Genomic DNA, 27,778 nt, shown 5'->3' on the forward strand with positions numbered 1-27,778 from the left:
GCTCCCTCTTGTCTTTGTCAGTTCATCCTGTGTTGCCACCCTGTGTTTCTCACCCGTGTTATCTCACCCGACATCTCCAGTGTCTCCTAGTGTCTCCCACGCGGTTTCTGGTTTTTGTTCCTGGCTTTATGTTCCTACTTAGCTTTCGTGATTACTGGTTTGAACTTTGCTTTTGATTTGTACTTTACTCTTGGTTTGCACTTTGTGGATGTTTTTTGTTTGCTACTTTGTATTTAGGCATTTTGCACTTCTTGGATTTTGGTTTATCCTCAGCTTTAGTTATGAACATCACACACGTGTCACAACATATTATAACTTTCTTTCTTCTAAATGTGTCTATCTGCTACTTGGTGCAGGTACTGTTAGCCCTGCTGCTGCTGCTGGAAATAAGTTGATGAGAGCAGTGAGACTGAACCAATCACAATGTAATCATTACTGATAGAAATAATGGCCAAAACTATAAAAACAAGACTGATGCTGTAATGAACACAAATAGTCATTAAGCTTTGGCAAGACTTCACCATAAGGCTCCCCAAAGCATCATTAAAAGAAAAGTGAGGCTTGTGTATCAATAACGACACAAAACATTCAATGCAAAAATCAGTGGAGGACAGGACAATGGTGGCCATGTTGAAGGTCCTGTAGGGCAGCTAAGAAAAATATGGGAGTTCTTCTTCAACATACAGGCTGATAATCAACTCACCAAGTCTTCATCTCTCTTTTTTTAAAGGGTCAGTTAACCTAAATTAAAACATTTTTTTTACTTGTCTTTGTTCAATCCTGTTAGCAGCACAAATTAAATTCCATTCACCCCTTTGTCTTGGGTGAAGACATAAAACTCAGAGACAAAGATGACTTGGACAAATAAAAAAAAAACTATCTGCATGGTTTGATACCAGAGGTGATTTGTCTTAAACATCAAGCTGATCATTTAACCATGGTATCATGTGACAACATTTATTCTTGAATTATTATTATTATTTTTTTGGGGGTAGCTGTATGAAAATATCATAAGATTAAAATTTTCATTACATTACATTAAAAGTGTATATAATGTTCCCATTGTGACTATAACGCCAATAAAAGCATACAAGTTGTTTGTAGTGACTAACAATGCAGTCATGATGTCCAGCGGTATACTTCAGAGTTTAGGAGCCTCAGCTTGTGGTCTCAATGAGATAAGCTTCCACTAGCATTAACAGAGAGCAGCATCATCTGAACGACTGACAGGATGAATTACACAGTTTGACTGCTAAACATTTTCACCTTGGTAAGACCAACCAGGAAGGAGTGTCCCACATAATGGCTTGGGTTTAAGTTGGCTTCAGGTTCATAAATATCAACAGAAGAACACAATGTAATCAGCAACATTTGATCTTAAGTTGGCTGGAGACTACTACCTCTCTGGCTCGGTTTGATAGAAAGAAGACAGACATTTTTTCAGCTTCGGGCTGAGCCCTGTGCATTTTCAGACCCGAGTCGAGCTGAGGACAGAGGCTGAGTGTGATGAGGCAGGAGGGAGTCTGCAGAAGACTCCAGGTGCAGGTCTTCACTGTGGCAGGGGGACGATTACCTCCACGTAGTTGATGGGGAAAAAGCCGGACACTCCGTTGATCATGCCCTCGTACCAGTTCTCATCTATCTGGTTGGTAAGGATGATGATGTCACCCTCCTTGAAGCCTAGCTCACCCTCGTTCTCTGGCTCAAAGTCATAGAGGGAGCGACAGCTCGGCTGGTCCATCACCTCGGACTCTGCAAGGAAGAGATGATATAATTATTGAGGAATCATTTAATCATATTAATGATTTCAATTAATTGTAGGATCAATAAAATGCCTGAAAAGAACGTGACATGATTTTTTTTAATTGCTTTGACAAAAAAAGAGCAACCTCCACCAACTGATGATGACTGTGAGATATGGTTGAAACATGGTTTCTGCAGGTTTGAACAAGTCAAATTTAAGACTTTTTAAGACCATTTTGAACTAAATTTAAGACCTACACGAAGTACGAAACCGTAAGGAAAAATAAAGTCCCAGAATTACTTTCAAAAATAACTACATTTATTGCCATTCACAGAGCAACTCAAACAATGAAGAATGGAGTGAGTGTGTGTCAGGGTTATTATAGTTTTTAAATTTCATTAGTTTTTATTTTAATTTGGTTTTTCAGTTTGCTTTTTATTTCAGTTGAGTTTTAATTAATTTAAGAAGTGATTAATAGTTTTAGTTTAGTTTTTATCTAGGAATTTAACCTAATTTAGTTCACTCTAATAACCCACACACTTTTTAAAAAAACTGTACACACACACACACACACACACACACACGGTGTTCAAAATCCAAAGCACCTCCGCTTTCAACGTCGGAGTTGAAACGAAGATGGTTTGAATGTTGCTCGACTGCAAGACGGCAGAGGCGGCGCAGAGTTCAGGTCGAGCAGAACTGGACGAACTTGGACCGGGAACTGGTGACAAAGGCGTACAAAAGTGTGTGATAGCGTAACTCTGCTGGAGACTTTTAGAAGCTAACTGGTGTTTATCCGATTTTGTGTGTGACGCCAGCGCTTTCACACCAAATGTGCCCAATTTGAGGGTCCTCTTGCAGAGCGTACACTGCGCTTCAGATTCATTATTATGCGGCTTTTAACCAACTGAATTCTGGTTGTTCAAGCCAACACACTAAATTTACACTTTCCCATAGTTGTAGAAGTAATAGTAAAGATTCCACAGTCGAAATCTTTCCGGAACTGGCGAAGTGTACGGCGATAACTTCCGACCGGGCTGTTGGCAAAATGTCACTTACGTTCCTGGATACTTCAGAAAGAAGTACAACACACGGAGCTAACTGTGAATCTCACCAACACATTTCCCAAAAACGAAAAACAAAAAAACAAAAAAGGCGATGACAAAGCGGTAAATGAACATTCATATTTAAGACCTAACTAAATGTAATTTAAGACCTATATGCAAAATATGGACGTATTTAAGACTTTTTAAGGCCTAAAATGGAGATTGTCAAATTTTAGACTTTTTAAGACCCCGCAGAAACCTGTTGAAAACTGTTGTTGGTTGATTTTCTGTCAATTAATCTGTTCAGACTTGTTAAACAGTCTTGAATGCAGAGTCAGTGTGTGTTACTCACGTTGAATATTGCCATTGGTAGTAGGGCTCTCAGGCCATGACAGTGGAACAGAGGTTATATGATCAGCTGGGTAAGATGTAAAGACAAATGGAGATGGTGTTGAGCACAAAACAACATGAAACAATGCACACAATCAGTGTATGATGAAGAAATCATTCCAAATTAAACTATAAACTACCACTCCATACTGCAAGTACACTACTTGCGTCAGACTTTTAATAGAAGAGGACTACGTTACATCAACACATTTTGCTTATATACAGTCAAACGGAGTTGTTTTCATCATCTTTATTGATTATTGATCACCATCAAGGGCAAACTCTGTGTAGAAAGACAGGACTGTCAGTAGCTGTGCTGGGTTGCTTGTATCCATGGTGCTTCCAGCTGATCATTGAGAAGAGGGCAAAATCTGTGCGCACGGACAGTGAAACCGAGAGCACGGTTTACAAATGCAGTTTTTTCCTGTAGATACGGACTGAGTCAAATGAGCCAAACTGAGGTGTCTAATAAAACAGAGTGTCTGGTTCCAGAGGGGGGAGAGAGAGAAACTCTGATGTGTTCACTGTAGTCTGGACTGCTCACATGCCACATGGTGATTGCTGGTGCGCACTGCAGCTAATGGAACGGAAACACATTCATACACTGATGACAGAGGCTGCCATGCAAGATGCCAACTGCTCACCACTCTACTTCCTGAGCTACAGCCGCACCGATGCAAAATCAGCTGCATAAAATAAAAGTCCCCCGTGTCTGCCGTGTCACGGCACCTTTAACAGTGCAGCAATGGAGCTTTCTGAAAGGAGAAACATCTGTACTGAACTTAGCATGCTAACCAGCTACCCTCAGCCTGTCCTGGTCCAAAGCTCCTGTGCTAGCGGTATAAAAATCAGCACTTCACCAGTGCTCCTATCTCCCAGTTCGGACGGCTAGCTGCATTGCTAACTGAGCTAACTAGCCAACAGCAGCAGATGGTAGTTACTCTAGTGAGATACTGCCCCCTTTTTTATTTGAGTATGAATTTGACATGTAGCCACTTCTTACATATTGCACCTTTAAGAAGCATACACACAGACACATAGCTCACAAAGCAACCAACCAACCTAAAGGGTTTGTTAGGAAACAGGTGGATGGGGAAGTAAAATGTCAATAGATGGAAATATTCTAAAACACTGCACATGGTGAGCTGCAAGTATAATCAGTGCATTTGATGTTATGTTAACATGTGGTCCAGCGTCATTATATTTGACATGACAAAAATCAATGCAAAATGGAGGGGAGAACACAAAATATAAAAAGGAGCCAATAAGTTAATTGTGAGTGCCTTACACCTAAACACTGTGTAACAGAATACCTACTTTTCCCATTGACTCGGTGGTTGATCTGGATATCTGTGAGGGACAACAGAAAAAAGTATAGACTAGAACTCAAAACAAACAATGAAGATGGGGCTGAAGAAAAACAAAGCACAGATAAAATACAGACTGATATGTGGCAGCCGTACCATTGGACTTTAGCGAGGAACTGTAGGAGAGGCCGTTGTGCTGACTGTTTTCCAGGGTCTCCATGCTGCTCCTGATGGTCTTAGGTTTGAACTCTCTCTTGGGCCGGCTGCTAGCTGCGGATATCCTGGAAAGCACAGTGTAAAAAACACTTATTAACAAGGCAAAACAAAACAAAAAAGTGATATTTCGACCAAACAAGAGGTGATTATGGAAAGGCAAACCAAGACTAGCTAGCTAGGCTAAACTGTCCGACTATTGCCTCTTGTTGTACAAAGTGGCATTATGAGACAGGACAGGCAAGCATGTTAGCAAGCTAACTTCAGTAGACATCTCCGCAACACAATACATAGATGTCTTTGACATAGCATCAACACTGCTGTTTCTTCACGCTCTGTAGATAACATCATTTAATTTTTGGAATGTTTAAAGTAGATTTTGTCTATATTTTACATAATATCCCTTTAATTGAACTATAGCCCCAAGTCTTTTTTGTTTTGGTTTCAGTATATGTTGATATACTAGCCAGGACAGGTGATCCACGGTTCAGTCCACACTGACTGCTGTTGTGCTGACTGTGTGAAGAGTTTTGAACAAGTTAGCTCCTATGGACCGAATCACTGTGATGTCATGTTAAACACAACAACCACTTCTAAGTACGTAGATGACTGGCCGCTGATTTGCATTGTGGAGATATGTGAAATTAGCATATGTGTTTTGTTCTGCTGTTATTTTCAGCTGTAACTGGAACATATATAATATCCCATATGTTGACAAAGAAAAGAAAAAAACAACAACAACCAAGTGAGCCTCCATTACATGCTCAGAGCCAGTACATCCAGTACATAGTTTCTAAATTTGCTGCTCAAAGACCATCTGTCACGGCATTCACGCTGAAATGAGAAATGACTTTCTAAATGGTAGAACCAGAATGAGATTGTTAAGAGGATGAACACTTAATTAAAGACAGCAGAGTGAAGGTGGCCTCAAATACAACAGAAAGAGCATGTCTCTTACGTCTTCTGCAGCTTTCTGCTGAGCTCCTCCAGGATTTCACTCGACTGCTGGTGGTACTCTACAGCTGCCTCAATCAGTGCTGACAGCTGGCTCACCTGCTCCACCTATTGGCCACAACCATGTGTGCAGACACAAGCAAATACACACAGACACATACATACATTGACTCACCCTCCTGCAAAGTGACTCAACTTCTTAGTAAAAAGTCTGGAACATTACACTTTGTAATATATTATTTTTATAATGCTCACTTTGTCTACTGTACACTGGATGTCAGTACATTGTAAAATCTTGTCTCAGCCTGTCTCTTCACAATGTATGTATCAAACCTGATCTTTTCTCATGTCTACGTCATAAAATACATCTAAAAATGCAAAAATCTGAAGTAACTTTTATTTTGTTTCAACCACAGAGAAAGAAATATAGTAAAACTTGCATGCAAATCTAATCTAATCTAATCTCCATGTTGAACAGTTTGATGACATTGCCTCCTATTGGGCAGTATTTTGAAACTCTGTAATTCATACTTTTCATTACTATACATGTTTTGATTGCTAACTGCCTTATGTTTAATATTGGCTATATGTCAATTTTTTTAATGTAGAAGTTCCATATTTGCTTACATCATTCTCCAGGAAGTTAAACATGCTCCTCTCAGCCAGTTCTTTGCTCTCCTCAAACTTCTCCACAGCCTGTCTGATCTCCTCTTCTGGAATCTTCCCCTGTCGCTTCTTCTTATAGTCGAAGTCTAACCGACGGCCCTCCAGCTTCTTCAGGTGGTGCTGCAAGCACAAACAGGAACATGTCAATATCATGTATCTTTTTTTTCATTGTCACATGTCTAAACACTTCTCCTGCAAACATATTGTATGGCCTGTACTGGCATTACCTTAGAGACTGACATAATAGTAAGAGAAACAATGCAAAGGCACACATCCTGTACACACAGTATGCAGGTAAATACTAATTTTGTTTTAGGGTTCCTACACATTTTTCATTTTCAAATTCCATACTTTCCAGACTTTTCATACAACATTTAAAATGTAAGTACAAATAGCTAGAAGTAAATACATGGTTTGAAAATCCAAGTGGGAACATGCATGTTACATTCTGCGTACAGTATTTATGCTACTGCCACCATGTTGAATATGTCGCAGAATCCCATTTGGTATTCTGAGCCAACCAGGCTTTATATTTGAGATTATGAGGTCAGCCCTCAGAAATCTTACATTTACCCACTGTGGCTGTTTAGTCTACACTCCAACACAGAAAGTTGGATGATGTTTCACTGTCAATCATACGCCCAAAAGAAGAAGTGGCAGAACCTTTAACATTGCATGCATTCATGCAAATTAAATATAGGCAACATAATAATCGTGCAGGTTTACACTGGTCCAACAGCAGTTACACATGTGCTGCTGAAATCTTGGCACACCCTGGAGGTGTTATCACATTTCCCCCTGTGTTGCAAAAGCTATCAGTATTATGAAAACTTGAGGGCCTGGTTTTGAACTATGGAACAAAGGCAATCCTATAATCTTACATCCCCCTACATTTCACCTCATGTACGAAGAAGTACTTTATTAGTCCCTTTACAGAGTTTTTTCTTTTTTTAAGTTTAGTTTCAGGTACAGGCTGCTGTAATGTACCGTAATCTCTTTCAGGTCCTTATCCTGTAGATTCTGCAGAGGGTCAATAAAGTTTTGTTTGACGCTTATGTCCAGGGAGTCCTTCACATCTGCCATCTGCCTCATGGCCTCACCCATATCCACCAGAGCACAGCCTAGAGGACAGAGACAGACATCATCGTTTTATGTGTGTGTGTGTTTGGAGTTTCCAGCAAGATGCTTTATTTCTACATACTGAAGGTCAATATATGAACCCCCCTGCATTGTTGATTGTTTACAAATGAGAAATGCCAATTTTCTTAAATATGAGAATTGGTACCAAAGACGGAGTCCTCTCCCAGTTCATGGCCGTAGCGCAGCATGCAGTCACCCAGCAGGCCTTCAGTCTGAGGGTAGCCAGTGGTCTTCACTTGTCCTCGGATCTTTGACATTGTGTTAAGCATGTTCAGTTTGGCTCGAGAAGCTAAGGAGGAAAAAAATTATTTTGCAAGACAGTGTTGTAATGGAAGATAAAATTTTATTACATTCTTTAACAAAATAACATAAGCAATTTTTTTTTAACCTGGGTTAGGTTGAAGGTATTCTGTTGTTTTGGACAAGAGGTCAAACACTGACTTGTTGGTCACCTCAATTTTCTGATAGGAGCAAGAAAAGATGATAAAAAAAGAGATATTACAGTTATGTGTATTTATTTTTTTCTGTCCTATGGGATACAAGAAACGCTCAATTCAGTCAGTTATTGATTCAGTTGTCCAAGCTGGGCTAATGGATAACTATTACAATATTGTAAATTAATATAATTATAAGTGATAAAACACATCCATCACCCTCTCCATCTCCATGAAGTCTTCATCCAGCTTCGTCCCCTCGGCCCCACTGATCTTTTCACTGAGTAGCTGTATAGGGACAGCAGAGACAGGATTATAGAGGACTGAAAAATACACTTCATAAACAACAATAGGAGGGTAGAAGAACAACAATTCATTAACCAAAAGCTCATGAGATGTGTAAGTGTGTGGTTGCTTTGTTAACACTCAGTGAGCAGCGTGTCTACATTATTTTGCAGCACGCAACTCACTTTCTTACAACCTGAGTGTTATTTTCCACATTAAGGTGATTTGACAGAATTGCAGAACATTTTATATAACACAATCAGACCTATTTACAATTTAATGGTTAACTGACTGCATTTGTATAGCTCTTCACTAGTCTTACCGAACACTAAAAGCACTTTACAACACAAGCCAGCACTCACCCATTCGCACACATATTCATAAACAGGTCGCAGAAGGTGTAAAATGCCACCTGCTCATCAGGAGGAATAAAACTGCATGAGGCTTATAATAAATGTAGTGAAGACTTGGAAGGAATTTAATAAAAGGTCAAAAGTGAAATTGAAGGTGAAGTGCTGTCTTCACTTAGAGACTATTTGTACAGAGAAGTACAGAGGACTGATAGAGAGCTTCATCACATGGTGCAACAACAATCAGCTGAAGATCAATATCAGCAAAACCAATGAGCACACACACTGCTCTGTGTTCTATTAGTGTGTAAGTTCATGAGAGAAACAAAAAGCAAAAAGCTGATTCTGACACAACACAGAGAGGCTACAAAATCTAAAACATGGAGGCTTCACACACATGTTAAACCAACAGCACAGATGATCTCTACCCTCAGCACAGAGTGAAGGTGGACATCCAAGATTAGTGTCACTAATTCAGTGTCTGACCAAATGTGAAATATGGTCACGATCTCCCCTTCTGTTCCTGAGTTATGGTGTTGAATAATGGCCAGAAAAGTGTTTTTGCAAAACATTATGATGTCACAGTAAAGTTGACCTTTGACCTTTTGGATATAAATCGTCATCACATCAATCTTTTTATTCTATTAGACATTTTTGTGGAATCTTGTCACAGTTACCATATGAATTATTGAGCTGTGGCCAAAAAAATGTTTTGCAAGGTCACAGTGACCTTTGACCTTTGACCACCAAAATGTAATCATTCATCCTTGAATCCAAGTGGCTGTTTTATGCCGAATTAAGAGAATATCCCTCTGTTTGTTTATCTTACAGAGACCACTCATTATTCATTTCCAAGAACTATGCATGTTCTTGAAACATACATAGCGAATGTATGATGAAGGTAGTTCATAGATCATAATACATAATGAACAATATAACAATAAAGATATAAAAATTTAAAATTAACAACATTTTAAAGATTCTGTCCAAAGGCCCATTGTTCTGGGAATACAAATTCTCCCTGGAGTTTTTTTGCCCTTGATATCTTAGTGTACAACACTGGTGCCTTAACAGTGACCGGGTATGGTTTGTAAATGTGTGTCAGACAAAAGAATGGGACTTTGACACAATTCCCTGGCAGATTTAAAGAGGATTAAAATTCTGTGTGCACAAATAGTGGACTAATACTGAAAGATTTAGGGCAGTTGGCCAGTTGGGACAAAAACTTCAGTCAGTTCAGTCACTACAGTTCATGTCCTACAACTGAAAAATGATCTCTTTCCTGTTTCAGGAGTTATTGTAACTGTGTGTAGCATTTTACTTTCTGATGAACCCACTTTCCTTTTATGTCATGGGCTAATTAGCATACCTGGCAAAAAAAAGTGTAAGTAGAGACCCTTCAAGATACATTGCAACTTTTTATGCATCCCTGAAAATATTTTTTTACATTGACATGCTTACATGAACAACCCATGAAGCTAACCCTTAAAGTAGCATGTCATCATTTTTATCAATTTTAGGGACATACCAATAAAGAGGATTTTAAGCTTTCAGATGGCAATGATTTAATGCAGCCCTCCAATAAGGCAGTCCAGCTCACTCTCTCATTACATAAAAACTATAGGGCCTTTCTTTTACAGGAGGAGCAGTTTAGTAAACTAGCTACAGGGTAATTCTAAAGCAGACTGTGATGACACGCAGCCCAGCTAAAAGTGGTCTAATTAGCAGCTCCTTTAACAGTGGGAAAATTGGGAGAACCTGGATATCGACTCAGAATAGAAACAAGACTTGAGTCATCCATGTGTATGGCAGAGAGTCAACAGGGACATCAGATGTTATATATGGAACAATAGATTAATATAACTTAGGTGCAGATCCCCAAAGACTACAGAAGCAGCATCTCCATATTGGCAAACAACAAAGTTCATGTGTATGCATTAAATGCAAACCAACTTGAAAGCACAAAGTGAGTACGCCCTGGCTTATAAACAGCCTATCCATTGATAATGGAGTGCGCTACGAGTGACATGCAAGCAGCCAATCATTTAACAGGTGTGAAGGTCAGTTGCACTATCGCCATGTGACTGACAACAATAGAAGAGCATGCTGCTCTGCCACCTGGCCTGTTTGCTTTACTCACAAGCCCAGAGACAGTGCACCTGCGACAGCCAAAGTGGTTGACGCAACCACGGGGGCAACTATGGCTCATAATCCACCACACCAGCTCCGCCACTAAACGAGCCAGCAAGAAAACCACAAGCACAACCTATTAACACCAGAGTGAGACAATGAGTCCTGATAATAAATTCGTTATAAAATTTGGGGTAACTTATTACTGCACCATAGGTGCGTTGGGACTGTATTTCTTGTCTTTTATCCAGTTTGTTTTTATCAAATTTTATGCTATTTGCCTTTTTCAGTTTCAATTTTTTTATTTGCCCTATAATTTAAAAGTTCTAGTGCATTTCTTTCCATTACCCAAATCACTATAAATTACCTCTGAGACTGAAAGGTGCCTTAGAAATAATTTCCCTTGCCTATTTGTCAAACAGTCCAAATGTAATAATTATAAAAAGGTATGAAAACACAAAAAAAGATTTTTTTTTTAAAAAAGCTCTAAAGCTAAAGCTCCTTGACACCTCTGACAATCTGAAGCCATGTGATTCAACGTGACACAACAACTATAAAAACATGTTCCTAGTTCATAAACTGATGCTGAATAAAGATGCTGAGGCTGATGACGAGTGAGTGTGAGACGATCACCTTCAGCATGCTGCATTCTCTGATGTCAGTAAATGACGACAGCTCTGCACTAAATGTTGCTGGTGCCAGGCCTTATGTAAGCAACTAGGGATGCATGATAATATCGGCAAGCTATTGGTATCGGCCAATATTGACTTTAAAATTATCTATCGGATATCGGATAACACGCCGATATAATAAGCCGATAAATAAATAGACTGCTGCTTCCTTGATTAAATCCGATTAAATGCCCGACGGCGCAAGGATTTCGTGTGCAGCTCGACGTGACACATCACCTACGTCAACCTGCAGCAGAGCAAGGGAGAAGTTTAAAATGTCAGCGGTGTGGAAGTTTTTTAAGGTGTCGGAAACGGATAGCAAAGTTTGTATTTGCAATGATTGTTCAGCGTCGGTGATGCGAGGAGGAGCCAAGACGAATTCTTTAAACACCACAAATTACTTGTCCATTTGAAGCACCGTCATCCGGAACGTTGTGACAACAAACAAGGACACGGGGAAACAACAGGTAACCGGCGGTAGAAAACTCACCAGCTGCCTCTTCTACAGTCCTTGGATAAAGCCAAGAATTACAACCACGACCACCCGGGGGCAAAAGGCATCACTGATGGAAACTGATGGAGTGTATCGCTCTGGACAACCAGCTGTTTTCATTCGCTGAAGACGTCGGATTCCGCAGATTTTAAAGATGGCGGCGCCCTGTCTGGCTGCGGCTGCAATGGCTCGCGATAGCACCGGAGATTTAATAGCAAATAACCCAGCCAGTTTGCGTAATTTTTATGTGTACAGTATTTTCTATTTTTTATTTTTTATTTATTATTGTAAATGCTTGCTGCTGTCAATTTCCTGTGCTACACTGAGCCAAATGCAACAAAATTTCGTTCTTATCTGCACTGTGAGGTGTACCTTTGAATGACAATAAAGAAAAGTCTAAGTCTAAGTCTATGTTTTAACTACGTTGAGCCTCGCTACACGGTCCCCAGTTGGAGGTATTTTTCTGATGTAGCCTTACCTGAGCTGCAAGTGGTCATTTACAACAACATTGGGAAGCTCATTGCCGATGTACAAAGTTGTACAATGCACTTTTCCCATGTTCCCTGTGAACATAAGTTATGTTTAGTTACTTTGTCACTTGTGAAATAGGCCAAATTTGCCCTGGTTGTGGGTATTGTTATGATTGTCTCAGGGTGAGCATCATCTAAGCCTGTTTTAGGTAGGATGTATCTTACTTGTTTTGTTTAAAAGCAATTGTCATTAATAAATATGGCATGTTTTACATAACGTACATTTAAGTATTTTTCTTATTTTGAATAAGGAATGAATATTTCATAATTTTAAGCTTTGTATTTTATGTCTGCATTTACCGGTGGGCCAACATGATAAGAGTATGCATAATAATATGTTAATTCCACTACAGAAGAGACTTGATGATCCCTGCAACTAGGTGTGGGGAAAAAAGAGTATATATTTATATATACTTATATATATATATTTATAAGGGCTTGAAAACAACAGGGATTGTGTGTTGAGGTTTGTGGAGGTCACAGAGTATAATAAGCAATTTTGATTGTGATTTTAGGTGATATAAACAAAACTTGACTTGACACTTCGGCCATGAAAATGGCTTTCACTTTTTGAGTAAGAGTGCATGTCAAGAATGCCATACTGTAGCCTATTTTAAAAAACAAGACACCTCTATCAGCATTATTACCCTGATAAAAACAAATATCTATAAGAAAATCTATAATCATAAGAACTTGATCTCATCTTCATCCTTATGAAAAGTAACTGCAAAAATGGTCTATAACTCACAACATTTGGGTCTGGGTGTCACAACTTTCTACTTTTTGAGACAAGCAAATTGGCTTGTGGTACAAAGAACTTAAAACTTTCAAGCAACACTAACTTTTTAAATCTGTCATTTTTATTCATTTGACTCCACTGAGCACGTCTTTGTTACCTGGCATGTGCGTCACTGTTTTGTTCCGTCCTCCACACAACTGCATATCCCACTGGGAGTGCCTGCCTGATGTTGTTTACTTGCTCAGATTGTGTCTTTCAATATTTCTTGAATAGTGTGCTTCTACTGTGGCTGAGTAGCTACGTAGTTAAATTGTTTTGTTTTTTGTATGTTTTAAGCGTGTTCATTGTTAATATTTCCAACTTTGTTGTGCTGTAGATCCCAAGTCAGCACCGGGTGTTTTATTTTGAGAATTGACTGGATGCACAATGCCATTCTGCTGTCTGACTGAAGCTGTGCAGAAAACAGAACAAAAGGGCCATTCTAGGTGGAATTAGTCATTAAAATCAACAAACTGCTGCGTTAAAACGCCATATTTCACCACTGCTACTGGCACTACCACAAGCTACAAGTTAATCTGAATCCCAACCCAAATTTTACTTTCTGGTATGGTTTGGTCAGACAGCTAATCTAAACAGAGCGCCCTACGGCACCTATCCACGTACTGTGTGTGTGTGTGTGTGTGTCTGTCTGTCTGTCTGTCCAAGTAGCTGCTGCCAGCATTAGATAGTTGAAGGCATCAAGTGGGTCAGAGCCTGGGTAAAATTAGCAAGGGAAATGCATTTGCAGGGGAAATTGTAGAAATGGGCCCAATCTGCCTGCCAGAGCCTTTCTAGGACAGAGGAGGGTCCGCAGTGTGCTGAATGAAATTAGCAGGAAGGTACTGTTGTACAACTTTAGAGGTTTACTTCAACAACTGTCTGGACCATGAAGTAATTCGCTGTCACACATTTAAGGTCATGTTTTACGCCAAAAAACTGGCAAATGCTTTAACATTGTGGGAAAACAATTTGTTCCTTGTTCTCTCAGCCCTTTTACACAGCCTGTTCAAGGTGGGACTGTTATTCCACCTCGATGTTTTATATAAAAGATACAAAGATGGAATGGGGGGATCATTGTTGGTCAACCTCTGAGCCGGGAGCAGAGGTAGAAACAGCGACGAATCAGCATCTGTGTAAAAAGAGTGAGGCAGTATGATAGGATTGATGTGACGTTTTTTTAGAACAGAAAGCTAAAACATCAGCAAACTGGGGAGATAATGGGAGCTAACCGCTGTATAACAGGGATGGTAAATGGTTGTTAATGCCATGTTATACTATTGTTATTGTTTAGAGAGCTCTAGCCAATGTGTATGTCAAATGTTACACTAGACGTCAACGCTGTTGTGTTAAATATCCTGATGGTCACGTCTCTTTTGCTTGCAGAATGCCGGCATGAAAAATTGCAGAACTATTGCACAATCAAAGGCTTAAAGTGAAACTCTCGCCAAAATGCAACATGGCTTTTTTTGTGAAGGCACCCGAGTCAAACCTTCGTGTAAAAGCATAATTACAACTTAAAAGCCACTTTTAAGATTTACCATATTTTCGTTTTCGGGTCACAATCATTTTCAATGGCGTGCTAGGGGCAACTTTACGGTTGCATCAAAATCGCTATTTTTAAAACACTAAGAAGACTCTACACAACATGAAACTTTGCTCGTAGTATCACCAGGGTCTCTACACATGAGCACGAGCATTGAGAACATTGTTTGTGTCGATCCCCGAGTGCGATGCTTTAGGAGCTTTCCACCTTTACTCTCCTCCATGTTACGTCGCACTCGGGGATCGACGCTTCTCGACTGGCAGGATGGCGGCGAGCGGAGCAAGCTACTGCTAGCGTGAGTTGTTCAAAAACCTTCTTTTTAGTAAACTCTGTGTACACAAACAATGTTCTCAATGCTCGTGTTCATGTGTAGAGACCCTGGTGATGCTACGAGCAAAGTTTCATGTTTTGTCGAGTCTTCTTAGTGTTTTAAAAATAGCGATTTTGATGCGCGCAATTACGTACGCAATTGAAAATGATTTTGACCCGAAAACGAAAATATGGTAAATCTTAAAAGTGGCTTTTTCGTCGTAATTATGCTTTTACACGAAGGTTTGACTGGGTTTCCTTCACAAAAAAAGCCTAGGTTGCATTTTGGCGAGAGTTTCACTTTAACAAAGGGGTCTGAGTGAGAAGAAAATTCATATCAATCTCATATCTGTCTGCTAAGTACAGGAACAGAAACAAAGACCACAAATTTTAATACTTATGTTTAAACGGCTTAACCAGTACCATGTTACGGCCAGGTGTAATCAGCTTATTGACTCTTGCTCAGGTTACACCAGCCTAGTATGCCGCTGTAGTGAGTTACTGCCACACTGCAAAAAATGTCTGAGCATGCATGTTTACTTCAAGACATGTTTTCAAGACATATCATTGTTTTAATGCTGCTCAGTGTTGTTTGTAGTTAGCATGTACATTACATCTGACAATATTGTTACAGTGACCTGGGATTTGTATTTACTTCTGTGGTGTTGCACTCAGAAACTGTGGGGACAACAAACTGCAATTCCTGCATAATGTGGCTTTACAGCTATGCAGTCTGGCCAAGTTCTTCACCATACGACTGAATCTAATTTATAAATCCATTATCCATACATGGATGTAGAAATACTCTTAAACATCCGTTCACATATTAATACTTATAATACTTAATACAATTCTATTTTTAATCAGCTCTAAGTTGACACTGTTTGAATGCTTCCAACTGTATGTCTGTTTTAATTCTGCCTTCACAAACAAAATTAAAAAAGGTTACTTGTTACTTGTAAGGTGACTTTTGTGCCCGGACAAGTGAAGGGTAAATTTGCTTGTCCAAATGACAACCATCTGAAAAGGTAATGTCGGGCCATGCATTAAAGAGAGAATGGAAAGGGGTTGCAGCAGTGCTAACCAGGACAATGGCATGCCCCACTGCCAGATAAATCAGTACAAGCTGCAGCAGCAGGTGGCAGCTGGGGCAGCAAATGACTGCTTTAAATCCACACTGATGTCATTTAATCTACACATTAGACATGCAATTATCCTGAGCAGTGAACTGAGACAGAATACAGGCTCAGCTGAGAGTAAAACTGTTGCAATCAACATGAAGAGACTCCAGTGAACTACGATCTTCACCTTCAGGATGTTAGTTTTTTCACAGATCAAAGAAAGCACCAGCACTGTACATTCATTTACGGTCATTGCTTTGATTGTGTGGCTGTGTTGATAGATACTGTATGTGTGTTCCTGTACTCCAAACACACGTCTTTACAAAAAGGCCTGGGAGAGCAGAAGGCAGGCACACACTCTGCTTGTTCCTTCCTTTGTAAAGAGCACACAAACAAAGCAGCACAATTACAGTAAGAATGCATTCTGTTTTTAGTTATGTTTTACACAGCGTCCAATCCTGGCAGTGAGGACACAACTTCTGTACATGGGCTGCAATCTCTACCAAGTAAGCTTCTAGGCATCCCAGTCTCATATTTTTCACACATTTATAACTGTGTTTATGACTGCTCTGTTTTATACCACTGTTGGCTGACTCATCACTCCTCTAACTGGCTGGTAGGGGCCACATGTGATCCACAACTACAACAACTACAAGTTACATGCTGGACATGCAGCCTGCCCTGCACTCCCTGTTCCCACACACAGCGGGCAGACATCTGTACTCTACTGAGTGCACTCATCTAGTATAGCACAAATTATTGTCTTGTGAAATTTTATTCTGTAGGCATGTTTTGTGTCCTGTTTTGTGAACATCTGAGTAAGAAAAAAGTAGATAACTGTGGGTTACTGTAAAAAAAATGACTTCAACATAGGTTTATCTATATGATATGCTGTTTCTTTTATTATAGTTTAAGTCTGAGGGGAGATGAATGCGGCTGCATGCGGAGGAATCCAAGGAGCCACTGAACAATCAAATGTTTTCAAGAAAGATACAACCCTACAACGAAAGAGGAAATGTACTTTACAGGCAGAAACACAAGACAGGTTGAATAAAAACCAAAGAAAGAAAAATAAAACAAAGGCAACTACTAAAATAATTACCCAAACTGTACAGTTTGCCCATCCATTGCAGTTTGAAGACCCACTTACTGGTCCAACTCTGACATGACATATTTACCGCAATTTTGCACAGAACGTTTTCTAGTATCATGAAGGATTATTAGCAACCTTCACTAAAAACAAAGTGGTATAGATGACTGTGTGGATAAAATGATGGTTTGGTTGCAACCTGTCTGACTGCTCATGTTTTTCGGCTAGTTTGACTTTGTGGTAGCAATGGCATTGATACATGATAAGACAATCAGCGGTAAGAGAGGGACTAAGGTGCTATCAAACAAAGACTCATTGCTAGAGGCACGGCTGCTTCAAATATAGAAACCCTGTTTTGGGCAAAACAGTATGGTGCGCCTGTGGAGCAGGGCTGCGTGCACAGCCAGCCATCATATGTAATGAATGGGAAAACTTGGCAACTTTGTGACTTGCACTGCAAAGTTGAAGATATTTCAACACTTTAAAAACGGCTTGAAAACTATAAGAATAGGAAAACATTGGTTTTGCTTTGATCGGCCACTAAGGCTGTTGTCACCCAAAAACACAATATTAACACAGCTAGTCTGCAGCGTTGCAGTACTATATTTATTGTCACAAATTGACTCAGGGAATGTGAAAAGTAGGGAGAATGTTTCATCCACATTTTGGTCTGCTTGGATGAACATTTCATCCAAGCAGACTTTCTGCAGACTTCCAGGGAGTCCTCTTGGGCTGCAGACTTCACTGATTTAATTACCCATGATTCAATGCAATACGGACGTGACATTGTAGAACTTAATATGAATGTGTAAAACAGTTACTTTGTTAAAATGTTACTTGAATCGTGTATGCTAGAAATGATACTCAGCCACATTGTCATTTTATTATTGTAGTCTTTAGGCCTGTCTATCAACGGCTTATGTTTGCCTTGCAGTCTCACGCACTCGCCAACTTGATGTGGTGATCATTGTACATCAGACCGAAGCCCGAAAGGGTTCAGTCTGCAAGTCCAGAGGGTGGAAATTTGGATTCAGCCTTGGTGAGGTTGGCCAAGAAGGCCTCCAAGACAGTCGGAGGGGCTTCACAATGCCATGACTATGATTTATATTTTACTATGTATATATACACCAATCAGGCATAACATTATGACCACCTGCCTAATATTGTGAAGGTTCCCCTTGTGCAGCCAAAACAGCTCTGACCTATCAAGACATGGACTTAAGACCTCTGAGGGTGTCCTGTGGTGTCTGGCACCAGGGCGTTTTATAGTAGATCCTCTGGGTCCTGTATGTTGGGGGCTGGGGTCTCCATGTATCAGACCTGCTCCAGCACGTCTTACAGATGCTCGATCAGATTGGGATCTGAGTAATTTGGAGGCCCGGTCAACACCTTGGCCCTTTATTGTGTTCCTCGAGCTGTTCCTGAGCATTATTTGTGGTGTGTCAGGGCACATTGTCCTGCTGAGGGGCCACTGCCATCGGGTAGTGTTGTTGTGATGAGGGGGTGTACTTGGTCCACAACAGTGTTTGGATGGGTGGTGCATGTCAAGTGGCATTCACATGAATGCCAGCACCCAAGGTTTCCCAGCAGAACATCACATTGTGATGAGATGATCAATGTTATTCACATCACCTGTCAGTGGTTTTAATGTTGTAGCTGATCGGTGTATATTTGGTCAAAGATGTGTATTTAGACTTCCAGTGGTGACGATGTAGGAGAAAGCCACGTGAAAGAGGTCTCCCAGTCGAATTGTTAATATATCCCTGTAAACACCACATTTGTTTCGGAACAGTGTATTAGACGACGGATTACAGTTAAAGCCTGTACTTGGCCATGAAATGAGTGGTTCTAAATCCAAAGCAAGCAACACACCGAGCTGCCCAACTATGCGCGGCAGTGCGGCTACTATAGCTAGCAAACTTGCTAAGATGGCGGCAGTGAGCTCTGACGCTAACAACACACCTGGTCTCATCAATGAATCCCCGGACACTCTATATAGGAGCCAGCTGGTTTTTGGAACTGGAGAATCAACGAGCCTCGCTTCGGAAAGACATGTCTGCATTAATCCTGGATGTGATTAAACCATTACAGATCTCGGTGGACGCACTCCACGAAACCGTGAATAACTTTAACGGCCGCCTCGCTGCTGCAGAGTCCCTGGCTGGGGAAAACTTTGAACGCCTAACAAGCACCGAGAAAACAGTGAAGTTGCTGCAGGCCCAGAACAACTCCCTCCAAGACCGCCTCGAGGACCTTGAAAACAGGTCCCGTAGAGTCAACCTCCGGATAATAAACATCCCAGAGGTCAGCGAAAAAGGCCAGGACCTGATCGAGTTCATATGTGGTCTGCTGATGGAAAACCTTGGCCCCAGCGTCCTCTCCAAATCCCCGGAGCCCGAGAGAGCACATCGCTCCCTAGCCCCTAAACCCGGACCGGGAGGTAACCCCTGGCCTTTTGTGCTATGTTTTCACCGTTTTCAAGTGAGGGAGAAGGTGCTTCGTTGGGCAAGGCAACATGAGCTTAAATACCGCGGAGCAATGCTGCGAGTGTACCCGGACGTCACCGAAGAAACAAGCTGCTTTCAGCAAAATCAAGCAAGCCCTCTACCAGAAAGGTGTCAAGTTTAGGCTTCTGTTTCCTGCACGCCTGCAAGTTTCATATGGAGATGAAACTTTCACTTTTGAGACATCGGAGGACGCACACGTATTTTACAACCAGCAAGTGATGAACAAGGAGTAAGGCGCAGTATGGTGTTCCCAGCTGCCACCCAAGCCTGGGGTTATCTTCCCCGTTTAATCAGATGAGGCCGTCTGCTCCTGCTACTGTACGCTACCCTATGGTCTTATTGTTCTGCGGACATCTTTAATGAGCGTTATGGTAACCATGGAAACGGGTAAGCGCATGATCTGTGTTTACTCTTATCATGCTTCAGGAGAGATGTACATGGACTTCTTGTATTTTGTTTTGTTACTTTCGGGACTTGTTTACCCCTAACTGTACAGTGCTGATGCCATAAGTTATGTTATTACCGTCTGGATTATGACGGAACACATGTTAAGTTGGTATCAATGAGACTGTGGTTTGGCTGATATACCTCTGGTGCACTCATATCTATCTCATATCAGGCGTTGCTTTATTAGGCACTTTATTTTATTTTACTTAGATTTTTTTTTCCCCTTTTCTTTCCTCCAACCTAATTACCTCCTTTTTTGCTTTTATTTCTCTGTACCATATACTGCCCTGCTGTAGAGTTTCTAAAGCAGGATGGTTTCCTTAGTTGTGGTAAAAATTGAGGCAAATTTATTTGACGGTCTGTATACCTGTATACCTTAGTTAAATGTGAAGACTGATTTTGCTTTTCTGTAATCAGATGTCGCGTTTGAAGGAGTGGTGTATGTTTTCATATTGTTGAACTGAATGACCTCTTGAACAAGAGAAGGTAATGGAAGCAGAAAGTGTTATCCTTTTGGGATTGAAGATGTGGATGGGTTTGGTTTATGTAAGGGAATGGGGGGTGGGAGAGATGTGGAGAGATTGTTTTGATGTCCTCCTTTTTGTATGTTTTTTGTTCTTGTCATTTGTTTTTGTATTGTTTTTCTTCACTTTGCCTTTGGCTCAGGAATCATGTCAGAACTGAGAGGGTTTTTACTCCTCGGGTCTTTTTAATACGACAACCAGGGGTAAGAATCTTCGCTTTATCTCCTGGAACCTGAAGGGCAACAACCAGCCTATTAAACGTAATAAGGTAATGACTCATTTAAAGCAACTCAGGGGCGATATTTTCTTTTTACAAGAAACTCACCTCTGCTCCTCAGAGGTTAACCGGATCAAGTGACCTTGGATAGGGTAGGTATTTCACTCTAAATTCCCAGTAAGGGCAAGGGGCGCGGCTATCCTCATACATAAAAGTGTTCCATTTGAATTATCAAACTCCATTGAAGACCCTAATGGTCGATTTGTAATTATTTCTGGTAGACTATGTTGCATGCCTGTGATATTGGCCTGTGTTTATGCACCTACATGGGATGACGATAAATTCATTTCAAGCTTTTTCTCCTCTCTTCCTAAAGTTGACGACCACTACTTAATTATTGGCGGCGATTTCAATTTAATTCAAAACCCCTCCCTAGACAGGTCTTCATCTAATCCTCAGTCGTTATCCAAGTCAGCTAAAGTCCTTGATGCATATAAAATCAGTTTAGGTCTTTGACCCGTGGAGAGTTAAATCCCATTCAGACAATTCACACGTCCACCACTCATACTCTCGGATAGATTTTTTTCTCCTGGATAATTATTTTTTATCAGAGGTTTACTCATGTGAGTACCATAGCATTGTTATCTCGGACCACACCCCTGAGTTTTCCTAGTTGTGTCATACCCTCCAGCCAATGGAGACTTAACTCCTCTTTGCTAGCCCGACCTTCTTTTAAAGAATTTCTTCATGCACAGATCTCTTTGTTCTTTGATACGAATGATTCTCCAGAGACCTCTAGACGCACTTTATGGGAAGCTTTTAAGGCATTTATGCGCGGGCAAATAATATTATACGTCTCAACCTTAAGGAAGGTAGAAAAGGCAGAGTTGGAGGCAATCACTAAGGAGATACTTAGAGTTGACAATTTGTACGCTTTAACCCCTACCCCTGCTCTTTATAAAAAACGCCTTCAGCTTCAGTCCAAATTTGATTTGCTATCCACAAGTAAAACACAGAAGCAGTTATTGCTGGCTAAACAACATATTTTTGAGACCGGGAATAAGGCAGGACGGCTACTAGCACATCAGGCGCGTGCAGCTACACTATCCAGATTGATCCCCAGGATCAAATCTGCGACCGGGGAGGTTACCTCAGATCTTAGAGAGATTAATAAGATATTTTGTACTTTTTACTCTGACCTCTACTCCTCGCAATGCCCCTCAGATATTTGAGATGGAGATAACCCTCTCGACAGGATTGTTTTCCCTAAAATAAACAAGGATTTGTGTAGAGAGCTGGGCAGTCCAATCGCTATCAAGGAGGTACAGGAGGCAATTATGTCACTTCAGAATGGTAAAACTCCAGGCCCTGATGGGTTTACTGTTGAGTTTTTTAAGCTATTTTCTGCCATGAATGTAAAAATAAATGTATAAGCATGAGACCCTTGCAGTAGCAGGGCAGGGACTGACCCTGTGATTCAGTGTGCATTGTAAGGTGCTCTAAAAGAATGTGTGCCATGGTGTGGTGCAAAGGAGTATTACAGTGCAAGGCTAAAGCCTAAAAACCAGCATTAAATATGGACAATAGAAAATAAAAGAGAATAATGTAAACAGTAGGAGAGACACAAATCAATAGCAAATATTAAGTATATTAAGAGTATTAAGTATTAAAGTTACAGCCAGTATTCAAGTATTAAGTTAGGACACAGTCCAGGTTGGGCGGAGGAGGGAGGGGGTGTGCATATGGGCTAATAGCCAGTAGACAGTCAGAAAAACAAACATTGTTGTAAGTGGTAGTGGAAGTGGAAGTGGTGGAGAGGGAGACAGACTTATGCAGAGAAGTCAATCTCTCCTCTTCCCTTTAGTGACGCATTGTAGAGATGTATGGCCCTGGGGACAAATGACTTCCCCAGCCTGTCCATTAAGCATGACAGTGTGCGTAGTCTTGAACTGATTATGCTCCTCTGCTTTGTGAAAGTGCTGTGCAGTGGATGACAATCATTGTCCAAGATAGTAAGCAGTCTGTTCAGTGTCCTTTTCTCTGCAATAGCTGTGATACCCTCTAGTTCAAGGCCAGCAACAGAGCCAGCTTTCTTTGACAGCCTGCCCAGTCGCCCAGCATCCTTCTTCTTAATGCTGCCTCCCCAGCATACCACAGCATAAAAACTAACACTGGCGACAACAGACTGGTAAAACATACAGAGGAGCTTGCTGCAGACATTGAAGGACCGCAGCCTCCTCATGAAGTAGAGCCGGCTCTGCCCTTTCCTGTAGAGTGCATCAGTGTTGGCTGACCAGTTCAGTTTATTGTCAAGGTGTATCCCCAGGTACTTGTATGTGTTGACCACCTCCACGTTGGCCCCCTCTATGCAGTTAATCGACTTTTCTCCAAAATGTTCTCTCTTCTTTTTGAGAGGTGTAAACTAGACTTTGTTAGATGGGGTAGTCTCCCATTATCTCTAGTGGGTCGAGTTAATTTGGTTAAAATGGTTGTTTTACCCAAGTTTTTATATCTCTTTTTGCATATCCCCATCCTTATTAAGAAGTCATATTTTTTTAAGTTCTTTCCTCTGGAGCAACAAAAATCCACGCATTGGGAGATCAGTGCTACAGCTCCCCAAAGCTCTCGGTGGCTTAGCATTGCCCAATTTCTTACACTATTACTGGTCCTGTAATATTCATAAACTCTTATACTGGATTAACAACAGAGCAGATGACATTCGCCCCGCATGGGTGGATATGAACTTGCATCCTCTAAACTCTCTCTTCATTCCTTGGTTTGTTCTCAACTCCCTTTGACTGCTTCTAACTTTACCTCAAACCCAGTGGTAATTAACTCTGTTAGAATCTGGATTCAAATTAGGAAAAGTCTAGGCCTTCATAGGGCTTCGGCCCTCTCCCCCACTGTAAACAATCACCTGTTTCTGCCCTCTTGCTCCGATTTAACCTTTCGGACCTGGTTTGACAAAGGGATAACTAAATTTAAGGACCTTTACAACCAAGGGATTTTTATGTCCTTTTCTGAGCTCTCAAAGAAATTCGACCTACCTAACTCCCACCTATTTGGTTTTTTTCAGATAAGGCATTTTATTGGGAATCAGAACCCCAAATTCCCCAGTCGTCCCCCGGAAACTCTGGTAGACTCTTTACTGGCTCTTGATCCTGAACAAAGGCGGCTAATTTCTAGCATTTACAGTCTTATCAGTTCTACTATTGATAGCCCAGCGTCCGGCCTCGAGGACTCTTGGGAGCAAGAGCTGGGATCCACGCTACCTGATGATTATTGGTAACAAGTCTTATGGTTGGTTCACTCCTCTTCAATCTGTGCGAGGCACGGCCTCCTGCAGTGTAAAGTTGTGCACAAGGTTCACTACACTAATTTGAGGCTATCTCGGATTTACCCCAATGTAACTGACTCATGTAATAGGTGCAAACAATCTCCAGCCGACCATTCCCATATGTTCTGGTTCTGTCCCAGAACTGCCACATTCTGGTCCGAAATCTTCAAAAACATTAGCACAGCATACTACTATCACTCCTGAACCTCTCTTGGCCTTATTTGGTGCCCCCTCGCAGCCTATTACCACTAAAGTCATGCAGACTGTTCTTGCCTTTACCACCCTGTTGGCCAGGTGACTCATACTCCTTAATTGGAAACACACTCAACCTCCATCTCACAACAGGTGGGTGAAAGAGCTAAGAGTTATTGTCCATTAGACTTGAAAAGCTTAGATTTTCCCTCAATGGCTCCTTGAACTCATTTGAAGGGACTTGGAGACCTCTCCGAATCATATTGAATCTTTGACATCTCTGCCTGAATGTGATGGCTGAGCCGATACCAAAAACTCACGGTACATGACTTAAACAGTGTCCTTTAATAATAAATCTGACGTGTGATGTGTACGGCAGTTATTATTTTTATACAGTTTGTTTTTACTGTTTTTATATTTGAGGTACTTCTGCTTTCCTTCTATGTAAAATAAGAGTAGCCAGCCATGACCTACACATGTGTAAAAAGTAGCCATGAATTGTCTTTGACAATGAATGATTGATGAATGACCCTCCCTCTGGCTGTACAGTGGGTCTACCACGGCACCCAGGGGGGTGTGACACGAGGACAGCCGAGAACAGGCACTCAACAGTGGGTCCCACCAATCTCCCTCCCTCTTGTTGTCCAGTGGACTACCAGAACCACAAAAAACTCTCAAAAAAAACTGTCAGCGTAACTGGCACGTTATTATTCCCCAACTGTATTATGCCTGGTTATAATGGGTTAATGTGTTTTTCTTGCGGTTGGTTTGTAAAAACAAACAGCAAGCAGTAGAGCTGATGCAGGGGATTGTGAGCCGTAGTTTCCCTGCTGGTACACTGCCTGGCTGTCTCTTGTAGCGAAGAGCGGCTCCAGAGAATGTGTAAAGAGGTCGGTTTGTTGGTGTGAAGAGGTCGGAGTGTTACTCCAGCTCCAGCACCCTCGAAAACAGACATTAATAGAGTGTCTGTGTGAGCTAACAGTTTGATTCAAGCATCGAGAACGAAACCAATGAAGCCAATCATCAGAGGTGGAGTAGGGCGGGTCTTATGAGAACAGGTTGTCTTCTTGAGCAGTTCAAACTGTTCAAATCACAATCACATTGTCTTAGTGGGCTTTACAATAGTGAACAACAACCTCTGTCCTTAGACCATCGATTAGAGTGAGGAAAAACAACAACAACAACAAAAAAGAACAGAACAATACAATGAGAAGGAGAGACAGTAGAATGCATTCATACTGATTTCCCTTGTTAGATCCATGAACTTTACGAGCAAAAAAACCCTGAAAACTGTTGTAGTGGTTGCTGTGAGCTTTTAACTTTATGTTTGGCAAGAAATATGCAAATTGAGAAGTTATTTCTACAAGTTGATCAACAGTTCTTTCTCCAGCCTAGGGAAACGCCCATTAATAACCCAGTGGCCTGCAGTTGTCCAACCACCATCACTATTTAACTATACAAATAGTCACAATTGGTAACCTCTGTTATGTCAAACTTTTCAATGCATGGATCATGCCAGTCCCTTGACTCATTTTGCCAAAGAAAAAATTAACTGCCTCTGTGCACGAGTCAAGTTGTTGTTTCCATCCATGTCTATCTAGACTCACATAGGCTACTATATGTAGCGAGGAAGAAGCCTAAATAACCAGCAGGTGGTGCTTCTGGCATGTTAGAATTCCAACACAACAGGCCACTATCTATTATCCATATCTATCCAATATAGCTTTTGGACATGAAATAACTATTATGTTCTGAGTGAAGTTATTATAACTTAAATTCAGGATAATCCACCAACCTCAACCTCTACCATCCACTGACCTCTACCCCATCCTCCACCGAACAAGACCCCCTCCAATCCTTCTCAAATCTTCTATCAATTCAAATAAAACAATCTTTATGCTAGACAATGACGTGATGTTTGTTGGTGAACATTTGCCTGCCTTTAAACGATTCACACCCAGAAGGTAACACATGATATAAAGTTCTTGCAAAACCCTGGAAACTAAAATCATCAGCCCATTGAGGGCTGGATTAAAAATCACACTGAAAAAATCAAAGTAAATAATTTAAATCACAGGCTTATCCAACTTGTGTGAATTTTATCACAGCAACTCATAATGTGACTCAGTAGTGTGTATGGCCCCCGCTTGCCTGTATGCACTCCCGACAACGTCTGGGCATGCTCCTGACGAGTCAGCGAATGGTACCAGACCTGGATCAGGGCATCAGTGAGATCCTGGAAAGTCTGTGGTGGCGCTCAATTGGATTTAAGTCAGGGGAATGAGAGGGCCAGTCAGTGGCATCAATGCCTTCGTCATCCAGGAACTGCCTACACACTCTGAACACATGAGGTCGGGCATTGGCCTAAACCAGGAGGAAGAATCCCCCCTTTCACAGACCAACAGACCTTTATGGGGGTGTTGACTGATTCATGACCTCAACTCATGCACTGAGTAACAGGCAAGAAAACAGTCCAGCTTAAAGGTTCCAGTAGCTGCCAGTGTTACTCTGTAATAAGCTGCATCCACAGGAAATGAAAGCTAGCTTAGCTACATTTTCATAGCCTAGCCTATTAGATTAGCTTTACTTCTGCTTGTACTGCAACCTTACTTTAGAATGGAGGTTTCTAATACTGCTTCATTTTAGGGATGCACATGGTTAACCGTTTAACCGTTAACCGATAACAGGAACCTTGACCGATTAATACTATCGGTTATTTTATTTTTTTTTAGCTGGCCTACTTGTCAATCAACTCATGGGGGCGTGTCGACGCGTGCCATACGTGCAACACGTGCCTTTACGTGCTTTCCGCCACAGCCCACTTCAGTTAATTCCGCCGTCCTGTTAACGCAGAGTATGCCAGGTAGACACACAGCTGATAACCTCACAGCTAAACTAGTTGATGCGGTGGAGACGTGGGGACTTAGTGGGAAAGTGTCTGCATGCGTCCACGACAACGCGCGCAACATCGTGGCCGCCAACTCTCCCGGACGGGTCAGCTGGGACTGGATCCCCTGTTTTGCACACACACTGCAGCTGGCGGTAAATGACGGATTTAACGTGTTTGTGCATCGGGTTATTGTTGCAACGGGGTGTTTGTTTGGTTTGTGTTCACTTGGCTGTATTTGCACATTTAATAATAAAGCCCATAAGAAAAAAAAAATTGTCACGGTACTTTTGAATGGGTCACAGACACTCAATAGAGCATTTAAATCTTATCAGTTAACGGTTATTAATCGGTTAATGAGCGTCGGTTATCGGTCATAAAAAAAATGTAAAATGTGCATCCCTACTTCATTTGCATGGCAGACGTAAATTAAGTCATTCAAAACACAAACTCATGCATTCATCCACCGAAAT

The 27,778-nt window shown here is 41.1% G+C and overlaps 1 protein-coding gene across 1 annotated transcript in view; it reads right to left on the minus strand.

Annotated features, from left to right (window-relative positions):
• Positions 1-27,778, minus strand: part of sh3gl3a (SH3-domain GRB2-like 3a) — a 50,173-nt gene continuing 22,395 nt past the window's right edge. Inside the window, exons 2-11 of the mRNA XM_073464561.1 lie at positions 8,114-8,182; positions 7,849-7,921; positions 7,606-7,749; positions 7,308-7,441; positions 6,282-6,440; positions 5,659-5,762; positions 4,644-4,768; positions 4,498-4,530; positions 3,143-3,208; positions 1-1,752 (exon numbers count right to left, since the gene is read on the minus strand). Of these exons, the coding sequence (XP_073320662.1) occupies positions 1,550-1,752; positions 3,143-3,208; positions 4,498-4,530; positions 4,644-4,768; positions 5,659-5,762; positions 6,282-6,440; positions 7,308-7,441; positions 7,606-7,749; positions 7,849-7,921; positions 8,114-8,182 (1,110 nt within the window). The 3' untranslated portion in view covers positions 1-1,549. The remainder of the gene's footprint in view (positions 1,753-3,142; positions 3,209-4,497; positions 4,531-4,643; positions 4,769-5,658; positions 5,763-6,281; positions 6,441-7,307; positions 7,442-7,605; positions 7,750-7,848; positions 7,922-8,113; positions 8,183-27,778) is intronic.

Source organism: Pagrus major, chromosome 4, assembly GCF_040436345.1.
Source record: "Pagrus major chromosome 4, Pma_NU_1.0".
Lineage (NCBI taxonomy): Eukaryota > Metazoa > Chordata > Actinopteri > Spariformes > Sparidae > Pagrus > Pagrus major.